At 44.0% G+C, this 16,217-nt stretch overlaps 1 protein-coding gene across 1 annotated transcript; it reads left to right on the forward strand.

Moving 5' to 3' along the window:
* Positions 1–4,566: 4,566 nt before the first annotated feature.
* LOC127620653 (histone-lysine N-methyltransferase set-1-like) lies at positions 4,567–16,217 on the forward strand. Its single transcript, XM_052093860.1, has 4 exons — positions 4,567–4,684; positions 4,761–4,923; positions 6,529–6,721; positions 16,182–16,217. The coding sequence occupies exons 1-4, from the start codon at positions 4,567–4,569 to the stop codon at positions 16,215–16,217; spliced, it is 510 nt and encodes a 169-aa protein (XP_051949820.1).

Consider the following 16,217-nt stretch of genomic DNA (forward strand, 5'->3'; position numbering starts at 1 on the left):
GTGAAGTTAACTTTGATGCTTTGGATATCTAATAAAGCAATCAAGGTACAAATAAAGATTTGTGACATTTTCTAGATACTGTACACTGTAGGTTCTCTGAATCATGCATACAGTAAATGTTTTGGATTAAGAACAGGTTTTTGAGTGTCTATCTAGGGCCTAATTTCTTGGTGATAATTTCCGCAGTGCCAAAAGATGGTCAGTAAATAGCTTGACATTATGGCACCTAAAATTATTCCATTATTCAACAATGCTATGAGTGCTGCAGGTGATTTTAAATAAGTAAGGGTTAATGCCCGACGAGGTGTCCATTGTCAGGTTTTAATGGACGACGGCGAGGTGTGAACCGGCCGACGCGCAGCGGAGGACGGTTGCCTCCGCCGAAGGCCATTAAAACCTGACAATGGACATCTCGGAGGGCATTAACCCGCTTATACCATGGTCACTTGCCAAATAAAACATTTTTAAAACATTAGTTTATATTTTAATTAGGCTAAATCTAGTTTTTACAAATAATAACTTGCCTGACGGTTTATTTAGCAACCGGAGATATTTATAGTCCACTCAGCTTGTAGAACCCTTCAGGTTCAAAAATGCATTTTTTTTTTTCATGAAACACAAAGGTAGGCATAGTTATTTTTTTATTACACATAAAACAATTAATCAAACAACAATCAAACAAAAAAAAAAACAATTAGTTCTGCACTGTACTCTCCTCCTGCCTTGGTTGTCTGGACAGCTGCGTAAAACTCCTGCAGGGTCTCATTCAGAGCAGCAGCGGTGTAATTTTCAAAGCTGGAGTCCATTTCTTTTTGAACAATAAAGTCTCTGAGTGTATTTACTGCCCATTTCGGTATTTTTTTCGTGTTGATCTCAACTTTTTCGTCTTCTATTTGATTCAATTCTCCGGTGTTATCTCTTTGTGTCGTTTCTCCGTTTTATTTACATTTTTTCTTTCTTCAGCAGCATCCCAGTCGTCAAAGTTGTCATATTCTCCATAAATGTTAAAAGAAATAACGAAGTCGCTCATTGTTGTATTAGTAGGCTATGTAATATCTAACAAACGTTAGATGTTTGTTTTGATAGAGCAAATTGTTAACGGATACTTTGACTGCCTGTTGCAATGGTTACTCACAGCTGTTGTAGGCAGCGCATTTATTTATTAATTTTGAATGGTAAACAGGCAGTTTCACCAGAACTACTTTACTAGGTGTCCTCTATCATTTTTTAACGGACACCCTGCAGCCAATCAGAATCGAGTATTCACCCAGACCATGGTATAAACATTGTTAACCACAAGAACCACCGGTGAAGCCTGCAATGTTATGTGGTAAATTCAATCAATGGAATTCTGCTCTCACTGGTTTTGTAATGTTGCATCAAACAACCTTTTGTGTGTGACTGACTGCACTGTCAGGTAGCACTTCTGCACTGGTGTTCTAAACAAGAATTGTGGATGCTACCTCTTATGCTACCTCCTATGTTGATATGTTTATTTATTTATTTTTTAGTCTTATGGTTGAGTATATGTTTACCATACTGAAATTTAACAAAGATGTATTTCTGTATTAGTCCTCTGCAAATGAAGGAGTTATGATTTGACTGCTCTGTTGGACAGTTATCATGATGTGATGTCACTGAATCTTGTCTATAAACTGAACCTGGACCTTTTACTTACTTAACACATTTTGTGTTTGGTGATGTTTTGTCTTTGTTTATGGAAATACATACTTATTCAGAACAACTCGTTTGGTATAACATTTCTTATTTCACACTTATAAGGGAGTATTGTATTGTAACTTTTTCCATCGTGATATGGATTTATACAGTTCCCTTTGAGGTGGAAAGGTTCTTTTATTTCAGGTTTAAAATGAATGTATTATTACTTGTTGCTTTTCACCAGTGAAATATAAAATATAAGAGGACAGTGAACGAGTGCTTCAAACAACTTCTAGTCTCCAGCCAGGTCTTAAAATCATTATGGGCCAAAATCATAGTGACAGTAAACAATGTAACGTTAAAATCAAGGGCTATATAGGATATATTCACAGGTTTTTCATCATGCCAATAACTTAATCTCACAAACTTGAACAAACATAAACATATGGCAAACTTTTCATTCTTTATAATTTGCATAATCTAGCAACTCTAGTAGAATCTAACACCATATTTTGCAACATATCACTTTCATTGATGGTGAATAGAGAATGATCTTCCACTTTTTTGGTATTCTACTTTTACCTGCACACCACAATGTTGCCTTTGGCTTTCTCACTAGGGCTATTAAAGCACTGTTCTCTTTAAAGCTCTTTAAATGTAAATGTTTCGTCTAAATAAATCTTGCTGATATTTTGATTAAAAAAGGATGCTTTCGTGTTACCAAATAATCAGAGTATCTTCCTCTCTCCATAACTTAAACATTTCAACCCGATGCAACAACCAGTGGTGCAACACAAGTTTTGGGTGGGCTTTCTGTTTGTTTGATCAACAATGTTTATTTTTGCAATTTGGTTCAGTTGTGCTAGTACTGCAGAAATTACAAACTTCATCTTAAATTACATTTTAACCCTTCTGTTTTGAGTAAAAATTGTATTTTAGATTATTTAATATAGATGTCTGCCTGGTGGATGAAAAATAAGCGAAACATCACAAAGACTTCCATTGAAAAGGTCATGCAGTATCTGGGGATCAGGATGTTGAAGACACTTGGGATGGTCTCATTTGACTTGGGCCTGTGTAAGCAACCATCTTGCAACACTTTAGTAATGCCCTAGCAACTACATAGCAACACCGTAGCAATGCCCCAGTAACCACCATAACAAGTTTAAAAAGATTAAGATTAGGTTTAAAACATGTTTTAAACTCTGAAATCGATTTGTCTTTTCTTTTTTTTTAATGACACAAACACAACAGGAAGTTTAAACTGTTAAAAGGATGGTTAACGCTGTAAAAAATAAAAACAATGTAATGAAATAGAATAGAATAGTTAAAATACACTATTATTTATTTAGATACACATTAGGGATGTCCCCGAAGCCGAATAGCTTTTTTTAAAAGGCACAATTAATTACTTCAAAACGAATAATGGATTCATCCGAATGATATAAAACATATTTGTATTGACTGATTCAGGGCCGGCCCGTGGCAGAGGAAGGAAGCATAGGCAGTTGACTAGGGTGCAAAATGACAGAGGCACCATATGAGATGTATTTCTTTTTTGTCAGAAGTGTGCCCTCTCATGGCGACTGTGCGCCCTCTACCGATATATTGAGCACTAGCGCAATGCGATTAAATTATAATCGAATCCTTATCATATGTGGACAAAATGAGTAAAACTAGAACCAAATTATCAGGTGCACAAGGCAGGAAGTGGCACAAAGAAGAGGAGCATAAAAAAGAGCAATATAAAGGTAAGATTCACAAGTAGCCTAAACGACTGTTCATGTCAGCCTTTGATGTTTATTTACTACTTTAAAATAGCTTTTTTAGAACCTCTTGACTGGCACCGTGGGCCATTTTTTGCTTGTTTTATTAAAGTTTAGTGCAAGTTACGTGCAGTGTATTAAATGTAAAGGTGCTATGACAACAAGCGTTTCAAATGGGTACTGCAGGAGAAAGACGAGAGAGAGACCAAGAAATGTAAAACGCTTGGAATGATTGACTTTGTGTGTGTGTGTGTGTGTGTGTGTGTGTGTGTGTGTGTGTGTGTGTGTGTGTGTGTTTGTTTTTGTGGTTTACGAGGACTTTTGACCTGAATACGCACCAGCACTACGGGGACATTTGGGTTTATGAGGACAGAGGCCATGTCCTTATAATTCCGACAGTGTAAACGCTATCTACTATGTCTCAGAAGCTCCCTCTCAAATTTTGGCGCAATGTCCTTACATACCACAAAACCCTGAAATTTTACCATACACAGTGTATCCCTGATTTCGAGAGTGTCGCACCTTGGCTGCATACACGTGAGTTAATATACAAAATACTAAGTAATTATTATAATTCTCACTAATTTATCGATTATGAATTAAATATGTGATGCATAGTAATCCTGCAGTTAAACACATTCCTTAAATATCATATAGGCCTAATAAATTATGAAAATAACTTGAAAGCAGTTGTCAGTCAGTGTAATAGAGAAACGTGAACTGACTATTATCTCGTTAGCTTATTTGCAATTAATAATAAGTATAAACACACTGTTTACTCATAGGCATACATCATAGATGCTTATTTAAATACGTGTTTATATTATTTTTAAGTTTATATTAGCCTATAATTAATATGGTAATCAGTGGTGTAGTGATGCGTCACTTTAATTTCCAGGTTGTACAGATAGAAACTGCACACGAAATAATATAATATATTATTACCCAGTATCCTGACGTGCTGCTGTTCTGCTGGGTATTAAAGAGATTGTTCAAGATGCTCTTATTGCCCCTGAATGTAATAACATATATTCTGTAACAATAGAACTGTCAATGTTTATATTGAAAACAAACTTGCAAATGAAATGCAATATTCAGAATTATTGAGGGTCTTTTTCTGTGACCGCAGGCACATCAGATAATGGCTGAAGTTAAACGGCGAAGGAGGAAGCCCAAGCCTCTGGAGGAGGCCATACAGTTTTCCCTTCTTAAAAAAGACAAAGAAGGGCTTGATGGCAGATTTATCAATGATTCAAAAGGTCAGTTAAATAAGTTTTTTTTTTTTTTTTAAATTTCAAATTATATGCCATTACAGTGATTTTACTTGTTGTGTAGGGAGAGGTGTGTTCAGTTGCACTGAGTTTGATAAGGGAGATTTCCTGTTGGAATACAGAGGAGACCTCATAAGCAAAGAAGAATGTGAGCGGAGGCAAAGAATATATCATAACGCCCTCAAAGTATTCTTGTTTGAGTTTCGTTACGATGGAAAACTCCTCTGGTATGTACATGTTTATATATATATATAAACTGAATATAAACTGAATAATATATTTCCACTAATTTACATTCGCGTATTACATCCAAGCGCTTGTTGCAGTTCTTTGTTGTCGTGGATTCTACAGGAAATTAAAATGAAAATATAGATGCCAAGTATAAGTTTAGCATAGATATATTTCCACTTGCTGAACACTGACTGAGTTTCGCTCTGTCAAGCGATCATTCAGCTCAGCGTAGGCCTACGTGTGACCTACCTTAAACTCGTGTGAAGGTGCGCGACTCGCCGTCATGCACAGAGAGAAGGAGAGTTGCATTATACCACACAAAATCGACGCGCTACATGTAAACTGGGGTGTAACGATAAACTTATTCGTATTGAACCGTTTGGTTCGAGGCTTTCGGTTCGGTACACAAAGAAACCGAACGGTTCATTGGACCATTTTTCCTGCCGACCAAAATTTAGTTATTTTAAATGTAGGTGCGTGGCAAGTGCGCGCTGGCACGACCACAACATTGCCCAACATCAAATGGCAAACATAATGAAAGCGGAACGAAACTGAGCTACTCGTCATTTTGTGTTTCACGGAATCAGTTTAAACCAATGCAGCGTGAGCCGGTCTTGATCAAGCAAGACTGTTACTACACAGCGCTAAGACATCCAGTAAAGAAAGCATTTGAATTCGCCACTGAAGTAATAATCACTGCAAGATCTAGTGAGAAGCATTCACATGTCTCTGTTATTAACGGATCAAACAGTGCTGAAGTGGAAACCAGGAAGAAACATTGTGCCACGAATGAACTATCCAGAGTTCACAGATCAGCAACATTTACCATGGATTTACTGTAGTAACGCTAACTGTAACCATGGAAGTTTGGCAGGAATTTTAGGCTACAATGCTTTCAAGTAACGTTACATGGGTTTAATTTCGACATTATGAATACAATTGCTGTTCTCAAATGTTAATCTGAAATAAAAATAAACCTTTGTTTATAACAATATTACTTTTTTTAATTTTTTTTTTTTCCAAGGAGCAAGGAACTGTTTGTTTTATATGCTTCTAAGAAGAGTCAAGTATAGCTCCATCATTGCTCAAAGTATAAAATGATCATACTTTATGATGTAGTTTTTGCACTTCATTTAATGTATAGAAGATAATGTTCACAGAATTAAATGTGACATTTGAAGTGAGTAGAGCAGTCTTATTTTCCTCGTCTTTTGTAATGCTTTTGAATAATATGGGGGGCATGAATCGCAATATATCGCAGAATCGAATCACAATACTTGCTGAATCGCAATAATATTGAATCATGGCCCAAATATTGCAATACTATCGAATGGTCACATTTTTGCCAATTCCCACCCCTATTCAAAATGTGAAAGTGGACATGTCAATGATTATTTAATGCATAATTTTGTTTGTTTGTTATAATTATTATAATTATCAGTTATGTATTTTCAATGCTGGGTAATGAGCATTAAATGATTGAATGCAAATAATATAATATTTGATGTTCCTAGGTTTTCAGAACTGATATTCTGTTTTTAATGTCAACCATTTTAACAGGAATAAGACTCCATTATTGATTGTTGAACTCATTTGTTTAGTGTTGATGCTGCCCGAGATGACGGTTCTCTTGGTAGACTTGTAAATGATGACCATATTAACCCAAACAGCAAGATGAAGACTATCCACGTGGATGGAAAACTTCATCTATGCTTATTTGCTATAAGAAACATCTGTGCTGGTGAAGAGATCACATATAATTATGGTGATTCTGAGTGGCCATGGCGATGCAAGGTATGTAAACCTTTACAATAACAACTTTTATTTATTGGATTATTTCAAAGGTTAAAAATATTAAAGGTCAAATATAATGGATTTTATTTTGTTTTACATTAAATGTGTGGTGATTACAGTATGTCAATTTGTGTGTAGCTTTACACCTGTTTTATGAGGACATCTCAAGAACAGCTCATGCCAATATTGAAAACTCATAATTGTACTTGTTAGATAAAATGTAATCATAATAGAAGGTAAATAAAGTAGCCTCTTTGGTTAAAATAGACTTTCAATAAGTAATTCTACAATAGTAATTATTTGTCAAGTAATATTTTGTTTTTTTTTTAAAACTTCTTTCAGATGACAACTGAAAAGTCTCTAAAGGTATTCAAGAAGTTAATTTAATAATGGAGTTAGTCCTTAAAGAATACAACATATTTCAGTGTTCCTCAGAAGTGTTTGCCACAGTTATTTATGATTGAATCATTATGATTATTAGTCCTGACCACTTACTGTACAACTGGCACAGGCACGTTGTCTTGTATCACTCTCATACAAACACTTGAACTCGGGGTGCAGTCCAAATGTATCTATAGTTACCAGTGTCCCGGTAAAACTAGTGTCCTCATAGACCAGGATTCTGTCAAACTAACACACACACTGAGATTCTCCAGTCACGTCAAACAACAGGAACATGTTTGTATGATGTCCTCATAAAACTGTGTCCTCATAGACCAGGATTCTGTCAAACTATCACACATTGAGATTCTCCAGTCACGTCAAACAACAGGAACATGTTCGTATGATGTCCTCAGGGCTTAAAGTATTCTGGCACCATGCCGGATCTCTGGCGTGCGGCCATGAGGGGAATTTTGTTTTGCATGCGGTTTAATATTTTCGACTCATATGGTAGTTGAAATCAATTGAGAGGAACGCATCTCTAGCTAACGTTACAAGCTGAGCAGGGCGGGTCCTGGCAGCACAGTGTGATTGAGAACCATACGTCACGTTTGCGTCGTCGTTGAAAGCATGGAGCGCAAGTTCCTTTTACTGTCTATTGCAAGTTCACCCCCCACTTTCAAATTCGTTTGTTGTGATTTTTAACCGCCCGCCGTCATTGCCTCGGAGGAGCAGGAACGAGCCTGTGTAAAATAGCTCACTGAACGTTATAATGACCTGCCAGAGCACATACTGTATAGCGGTTGCGGCACAGACAGCGATGGAACGCCAGAAACAACAACGGGTGTCTTTAATGTCATGGATGAAAAGAAAGATGTGAGTTAATTAGGTCAGGATAATCATATTTTCTGTCTAGTCCTTTTGATGTTAGCCTTGTGTTCACTGCTGCTAGGTAACTTCAGACTGTTAGCTAAATATTTAATGTTGAACATTTTGTGTAAATTACTTAAAACATGTAGGCCTACCATGAAAACGAGTCCACTTAAACCACATGTTACCAAACGTATTCAGTGAAAAACAGCGACCGAATGTTCTCTGTCTTTTGTTTGATTACCGTTATTAAAAAGACAGCACCAGGAATATTGGGCTGCTGACACTTTAAGAGCTGCACGGACCCAATATACTGATACACGCGTTTTTTCTCAACTGTTACATTCACTTAAGACAAAACTGTCTGTTTACCACTGACGTGCGGTCTGGGTAGGCAAACTAGGCACTGCCTACCCTGCCAAAATTCAAAAATAAAATGTTTATTAAATGATAAACTTGTATTTATATTTTTACTTTTTATTCTTGTGATTTATATATGCAATATGTGTGTTATTCCAATTGTTTAGACGTTATGATGACAAATGTAGCAGTTAGCCGCATAATCAACTAAAAACAAATGGTAGAATAAGCAGTGCTTTTACGGTCCATTCATTGCAGACGACAAGCGGAAAACCCATGTTGCGCATGCGCACTTCGATCCTGTATTCTTTAACACGTACGGCAAAAAGCACAAATCTGCTGTGCCATTTGACGTAAATATGTTATGCCCGTAATCATCTCCGTTACGTATCAGACATGGACCAATTAAAATCAAGATATTCCTGGACATTTGCGTAGCTAACGTCATTACACCACAGCTAGCGTACATGCCTAATCCCCGCAAAATTCAAAATGACAGCACCAGCCGTAATCACGGAATTAAGAAATTTTTCCAAGCTCGATTTTAATTCCAAATAGGAGTTAATTGCAAGAGGGAGGTCTACGCCAGCCTTAGATGGACTAGTACAGCAAAAGGGCCCAAAAATTATCCGATCATTTCAAACTGATTGGTATGTAAGAAAAGATTGGCTATGTGGCTGTGCGCTTGTGTGTGTGTGTGCGTGAGAGAGAGAGAGAGAGAGAATACACGATATACATCCTGATTTGTAAATTTCTTGATATGCCGCGCTTGTGCGTAACGTTCACTGTTTACACACTTGTGTGTGTGTGAGAGAGAGAAAGAGAGTACACACTATATACATCCTGATTTGTACATTTCTTGATATGCTGCGCTTGTGCGTAACGTTCACTGTTTACGCACTTGTGTGTGTGTGTGAGAGAGAGAGAGAGAGAGAGAGTACACACTATATACATCCTGATTTGTACATTTCTTGATATGCCGCGCTTGTGCGTAACGTTCACTGTTATTACGTATTATCTTAAACAATCAGGTAATCTGGCTTTCATAACTCAGTGCCTAGCCTCTTTAAGACATCACCGCACGTCACTGCTGTTTACAAGGACATTTTTGTGTGTATTTGGCCATTCATGTGCAGAAGGATGCAGAATGATAATTGAGAAATACTTGTTTCAGTATCAAATACATACTATTCAGTATAAAAGGTGGATTTCTTTGAGAATGTCGTTTTGGGTGTGTGAGCAGCACAGAAGAGCAATGCGTGAGTCTTTGGTTTAAATGTACATTTAAGATCGCTTTGTGTGAGTGTGCTTTGGATGTGTGTGCAGCACAGAAAACGTATCGGTTACCTAACGTAACCTCGGTTCTCTCTAGATGAGGGAACGAGTATTGCGTAAGCTAGCTTACGCTACGGGAAAGATTCATCTTTTCTGAGATATTGAAGCCAAAAAATTATCCTTAATTTTGTATCCATTGTCAACGCAGTGCGGCAGCTGCAGACCTTGAGCGGGCTAGCTAGCGAGCTCATTGGTTGCTCTGCGGCAACTGCTGCAGCCTATAGACGAGCTTGGGCAAACTCGCGATCCAATGAGAGGCGTCCGCGCTCACTGCATCAAAGCCCGCCAAAAAGGGTGTGACTAGAGTGCATATAAGCGTAGTTCGTAGGCTGGAACCCTGGTTTTCATTGACTGAAGCGAAAAGTCGCCGTGGCGCGAGCACGCCGGCTACGCAATACTCGCTCCTCATCTAGAGAGAACCGAGGTTACGTTAGGTAACCGATACGTTCTCTTACGAGTGGTTCTCTCAGATATGCGTAAGCTAGCTTACGCTACGGAACCCATTGTCAACGCCGTCGCGCCAAGCATCCACTGTATGAGCCCCAGGGAATTAAGGGGGAACCCGGGGGAGCCCTTATGAGTGGGGAAATAAGATTTGGCCGGCAAGAATGCGGGTCAGTGTTTGTGTAATATATAAGCACATAGTGGGAAGGGAACGACAGAGCGGCGGTGCTGGTCTGTGTGGAATGTGTCCCATCCGTGCAGCTCACCAGGGGAGCTGTAGCGTATTAAACCGCTAGTAGTTTTGCCTGCAGAGAGGGCACTTCCATATTGTAAAATCTGACAAATGTGGAGGGGGAAGTCCATCCCGCTGCCACACATATGTCGTGAATGGGAATCCCGCTGGACCATGCCCACGAGGATGCCATGCCTCTAGTGGAGTGAGCCCTAATGCCCAACGGGCATGGCCGGTCTTTTGACGCGTATGCAGCAGCAATAGCGTCCACTATCCATCTAGATAGTGTCTGTTTCGAGGCGGCGAGACCTTTGGTGCTCCCTCCGAACGAAACGAAAAGCTGCTCCGAGCGTCTGAAAGCGGCGGAGCGCTGCGTATACAATCTCAGTGCTCTGACTGGGCAAAGGAGATTGGCGTCGCGTTCGCTATCGGATGCTGGTAGCGCCGATAGGGAAATGATCTGTGCTCTGAAAGGAGTACCGATCACCTTGGGAACATAGCCGTGTCTAGGTTTTAAAATTACCTTGGAGTCACTTGGTCCAAACTCAAGACACGCAGCGCTGACAGACAGCGCGTGAAGGTCTCCCACACGCTTGACTGATGACAGGGCAGTCAGAAAAACGGTTTTGAGTGAAAGGTATTTCAAATCCACGGATTGAAGTGGTTCGAAAGGGGGCTTTCATAGTTTCGAGAACTATAGAAAGATCCCAGATAGGAACCGATGGGGGCGCTGGGGTTCATCCTTCTAGCTCCCCTAAGGAAGCCGGATGACCAGCTCATTTTTTCCCCATGACTGGCCGTGCAGGGGTTCAGCTAACGCCGAACGGCTGCCACATACACTTTGAGCATGGATGGGATCTGCCCTTATCCAGCAGCTCTTGTAGAAATACTGAGCAGCGTACTGACACCCCACATGTCCGCGGGTCCAGGTCTCTGTCGGTGCACCATTTTGAGAACACAGACCATTTTGACGCATAGAGTCTTCTTGTGGAAGGGGCTCTAGCGTGTATAATGGTATTTATTACTCCTTCTGGCAGAGCGACGGGTAGTCGCTGATCACCCACGCATGCAGCCCAGCTCTGGGTGGGGATGCCAGATCGTGCCGCGAGCTTGAGAGAGGAGATCTGCTCACTGGGATGGGCCACGGCGCTGTCAGTGACAGCTGCGTAAGCTCCGGAACCATGTCTGATTCTCCCAACGCGGGGCTATGAGGAGCACCGAGTGACGCTGCTTCCTGATCCTCTGCATTACCTGTGGCAATAGCGCAGATGGGGAAGGCGTAAGCCGGCGCCTGGGCCAGTCCTGGGCCAGCTGCCCTCGCTGAGAAAAATATCGGGCAGTGAGAGTTCTCTTCTGACGCAAAGAGGTCTATCTCTGCTCTGCCGAATAGGTGCCATAACGCCTGGACTGTTTGAGCGTGCAGGACCATTCCCCTGGGGAATATTGTCTCTGGACAGTCTGTCCGGGCCGCCAATCAGGTGGCCTGGCACGCGCGTCGCCCTCAGCGAGCGCAGGTGGCACTGGGACCAACTCAGTATGCGTCCGGCCAGATGGAAAAGGTTCCTGGATCTGACACCGCCCTGACGGTTTAGGTAGGATACCACAGATCTGTTGTCCGAACGGACCAGGACGTGGTGACCCTGAATGACCGGGAGAAAGCGCACGAGCGCGCATCGACCGCTATCATTTCCAGACAATTTATGTGAAGGAGCTTTTCCTGAACTGACCATAGGCCAAAACCGAGAGCTCTCGCGAGACCGCGCCCCAACCCGTGTTGGACGCTGCCTGTCGAGATGACTTTTCGGGCGAGATACAGCTCCCATTGTCACTCCTCGCTGATACCACTCGGCCACTGTCCAAGGCTGCAGAGCTGAAATACAGGTCTGAGTCACCTTGATGGGCTGGCGCCTGTGGCCCAAGCCCGGCGAGACGCCGGTGCTTAGCCAATGCTGAAGCGGGCGATGTGCAGTAAACCCAGCTGAAGTACTGCTGTGGCTGAGGCCATGTAACCTAGCACTCTCTGGAATTTCTTCAGAGGCGTGAGGCTGTTCATCTGAAAAGATGCGGCTAGTCGCTGAACACGGCCAGCTGTGTAGATAAGCGAGCCGCCATTGCCACGGAGTCTAGTTCTATCCCAAGGAAGGAAATTGTCTGACTGGGCTGTAGTGAGCTCTTGGTCCAATTGACTGCAAGACCCAAACTGTTCAGATGGCTGAGGAGAACTGCTCTGTGAGACAGAAGCTCCATATGTGACTGAGCCATAATCAGCCAGTTGTCCAAATTGTTCAGAATTCGCAAACCCTGACTCACGAGGGGTGCGAAGCCGCGATCCATGCACTTCGTGAAAGTACGGGTGCTAAGGACAGGCCGAACGGAAGGACGGTGTATTGATAAACCTGGCCGTCGGCTGAATCTCAAGAATGGCCTGTGACAGGGATTTATCTGAATCTGAAAGTATGCATCTTTCAGATTGAGAGAAATAAACCAGTCCCCTGGCGCATCATGCGCGAGGAGTTTCCTGATTGTAAGCATTTTGAACGGTCTTTTGCAAGCACCTTGTTCAAAACCCTGAGATCTAATATGGGTCTGAGGTCGCCGCCTTTCTTGGGAACAAGAAAATAATGGCTGTAAAGCCCCGACTCGCTCAGAGAGGGTGGCACTTTCTCTATGGCCCTTTTGCACAGAAGGCTTGTTATTTCTGAACGAAGCATGCACGCTAAGCTTCGTGTTCACAGTGGTTTCGAGCCAGCTCTGAAGCTGAGGAGGGCGGCGATCGAACTGTAGCAAATAGCCCTGTTGTATTGTGCTTAACACCCACTTGGATATCCCTGGAATAGCTTCCCACGCTTTGAAGCATAACGCTAGAGGGCTGAATGGCCAATTCGCTCTGATTGCCGCGACACAGAGCTGAACAAAATGTGTGAGCCGCTTAGTGTGTTTATGCATGATTGCTCGCAGACAGCATGAACAGGCTGTTTTGTGAGTGACTTCCGATTGGAATGAATGGGGAAAGAGTCACATCTGTTACGTGGATGCGTAAGCATAGTCATGGGCACGGGACTTACACACAGAGGAATGTTTGCTGGCCGTGTAACAGAGCGGGCAGAGAATGGGCGCGCAGACGTATTCGTGGGCGCATTTATTGACTCTAGCGCCGAGCGGTTCAGAATCGCTTTATGTGAGCGTGCTCTGGTGGGGACACGAGACATGCAGTGCTTGTGTGCAGAAGTGAACACTGGATTGTGGGCACGCTTTGTACACATAGGGCTGGTTGTGTGACAGAGCTGCCAGAGAATGGGCGCCAAGACGGATTTGTGGGCACCTTCATTGACTCTGACGCCGAGCGGTTCATGAACGCTTTATGAGAGCGTGCTCTGATAGGGGCACGGGATGTGTTATGCTTGTGTGTAGGGGCTAACACAGGGTTGTGGGCACATTTTCTACACATAAGACATGTTTGCTCTTTACAAGATTTATTTGGGTCGCCGTGAAAACGGCGTTTGAGTGCAGGCAAGCAGGCAGTGTCACCGGCTTGTTGGCTGCTAAATTCACCACTGCAGTAGCCTGAGAGAAGGGGACTGACAGGGGCTAAGCTTTGACGGTGGTCCGCCGCGGCGGACTGAGCCGTCATTTGTTCAACAAAGTTAGGAGGACTTCGGTTGTTCAGGTTTCAGCGCAATGTTAGGCCGAGGCCCGCTGGGGCGGTGGTCTACGGCGGCTGTCTGAGCCGATCTGGGGCGGCCGCCTGTCGGCGCTGGGAAGTCTGGCTTTGTTGAGCTGGGCGCTGTGAAGATGCTCGTGCAGGAGGCTGGTTACGCGGGCGGCCTGCAGAGGAGCTAGCGCGCGAGGCAGGAAGAGATTCATGGCTTGGGTGGCTTTCTGGACTTCCAAAACGGTCAACAATGTCACTTACCACGGAACCGAAGAGACCGGACGGAGAGAGCGGCGCGTTGAGGAACGTGGAGCGCTCAGTTTCTCCCATGTCAGCTAGCGTTAGCCACAGGTGTCTCTCGGTTACAGTCAGCGAGGCCATGCACTTCCCTATAGCTTGGGCTGCAGCTTTGGTGGCGCGAAGGGCGAGGTCCGTCGCGCTCCTTAGATCTGTAACAGCCTCTGGGTGCCTGCCTCTCTCATCCCACTCCCGAAGAAGGTCCGCTTGGAGGATCTGCAAGACGGCCATGGAATGCAGAGCAGATGCGGCTTGGCCGGTGGCGGAATAGGCGCTGCCAACACAGGCGGAAGTAGTTCTGCAGGCCTTAGACGGGAGCACTGGTTTAGACCGCCATCTCGCGGAGGGCGGGCAAAGGTGTGCTGCTACTGAATCCTCGACCGGGGGGATGGAAGAGTAGCCCTTCTCGGCGGCGCCGTCCACTGAAGCGAGTGCGGTGGAGATGTGGGATCGAGTCCTGGCCGAGAGAGGCGCGTTCCACGATTTAGAGAGCTCGGCGTGGAGTTCCGCAGGAAGGGAGCGTCCGGCCGCTGGCGCCAGCGGTGACGGCTTTGAAGAAAACAGCCGCCGAGTCTGTTGGGAGCCTGCTCAGGGGCGGTGACCACTCGAGCCCGAGGTGGTCGACGGCCTGTGTGAGGAGGCGTATCAGTTCCCCTTCGACTCAGGCGCGGGTCCTGCTGGATTCCTGGGCCGTTGAGGAGGCTTGTGACCACTCCTCGCTGTCCGAAGCCATGATGGAACAGCAGCCTTTGTCCTCCGCCTCACTCTCGAGGTGGCAGCAGTGCGGCCGCCGGCGGCAACTGCGCGGCCCGGGGCGGGAGGGTGAACGCGATGCTCGAGGGAGGGGCTCCGGCGAGACAGTCGCTTCTAAAACCGGTTCCGCAGCCTTTAGGAGCGGCGCTTCTTCGCGCGGCGAAACAGAAGGCGCGGCAGCTCGGTTTTGCATACTTCGAAGTCGAGCCCGCAGGGTCGACATCGAAGCTCCTCGCAGAGGTCGCATCCGCCGACAGTGAGGGCGAGCTCTGCATGCCCCAGTCCCAGGCAGAGAGCGCAGATGATGTGTCGGTCTCCGGCGCTGAGAGGAGCGCGGCATGAGCCACAGGAAGTGCGAGGCATCTTTAAAAAGACGCCGATACTCTTTTGTGAAGTTCGCTGAGGAACTTAGCTTGCTCTAAAAGAATACGTCGCCGGATGGCGTAGCTCGCAGGATGGCTGAAGGTGGCGAAGACGGCCGGCTTCTTCGAAGCCGTCCACGCTTGCTAGATGCCCCTCGAACGGCGACGCGGCTTCCAGTTCAGAGATGCGAAGAGCTTCGCTGAAGAGATGAAAATCAGGGTTCCAGCCTACTGAACTACGCTTATATGCACTCTAGTCACGGCCTTTTGGCGGGCTTTGATGCAGTGAGCGCCGGACGCCTCTCATTGGATCGCGAGTTCGCCCAAGCTCGTCTATAGGCTGCAGCAGTTGCCGCAGAGCAACCAATGAGCTCGCTAGCTAGCCCGCTCAAGGTCTGCAGCTGCCGCACTGCGTTGACAATGGATACAAAATTAAGGATAATTTTTGGCTTCAATATCTCAGAAAAGATGAATCTTTCCCGTAGCGTAAGCTAGCTTACGCAATACGAGAGAACCTCTCGTAAGAGAACAACGCATGGGATTAGCGCTTGAATAGTTCAAGGTCATATTAAAATGCAATAGGAATAGATCAGAGGAATTGAAATGTTAATTTTATTACTAGTATACAATTCCTGACCTTAAGTACTCTATTTTAGAATTGGAATTGTTTTTGATACCAACTCATATGAGCAAATGTAGCAAAGATGTTTCCGCGACCTAGGCTGCTAACATATTTAGACCAGTGTTTCAAATGTCTAATTTTATGTTTTGTAGACTCTCCGTGAGGTTGAACCCCCACTCTTAAAGTGA

Source organism: Xyrauchen texanus, chromosome 27 (genome assembly GCF_025860055.1).
Source record: "Xyrauchen texanus isolate HMW12.3.18 chromosome 27, RBS_HiC_50CHRs, whole genome shotgun sequence".
In the NCBI taxonomy this organism is placed as follows: Eukaryota; Metazoa; Chordata; class Actinopteri; order Cypriniformes; family Catostomidae; genus Xyrauchen; species Xyrauchen texanus.

Bases quoted from the DNA above. Each gene is read 5' to 3' on its own strand.
- LOC127620653 (XM_052093860.1), top strand. From the start codon at position 4,567: ATGGCTGAAGTTAAACGGCGAAGGAGGAAGCCCAAGCCTCTGGAGGAG. The intron at 4,685-4,760 runs GTCAGTTAAATA...CTTGTTGTGTAG, and splicing joins ATTTATCAATGATTCAAAAG to GGAGAGGTGTGTTCAGTTGC. The intron at 6,722-16,181 runs GTATGTAAACCT...TATGTTTTGTAG, and splicing joins AGTGGCCATGGCGATGCAAG to ACTCTCCGTGAGGTTGAACC.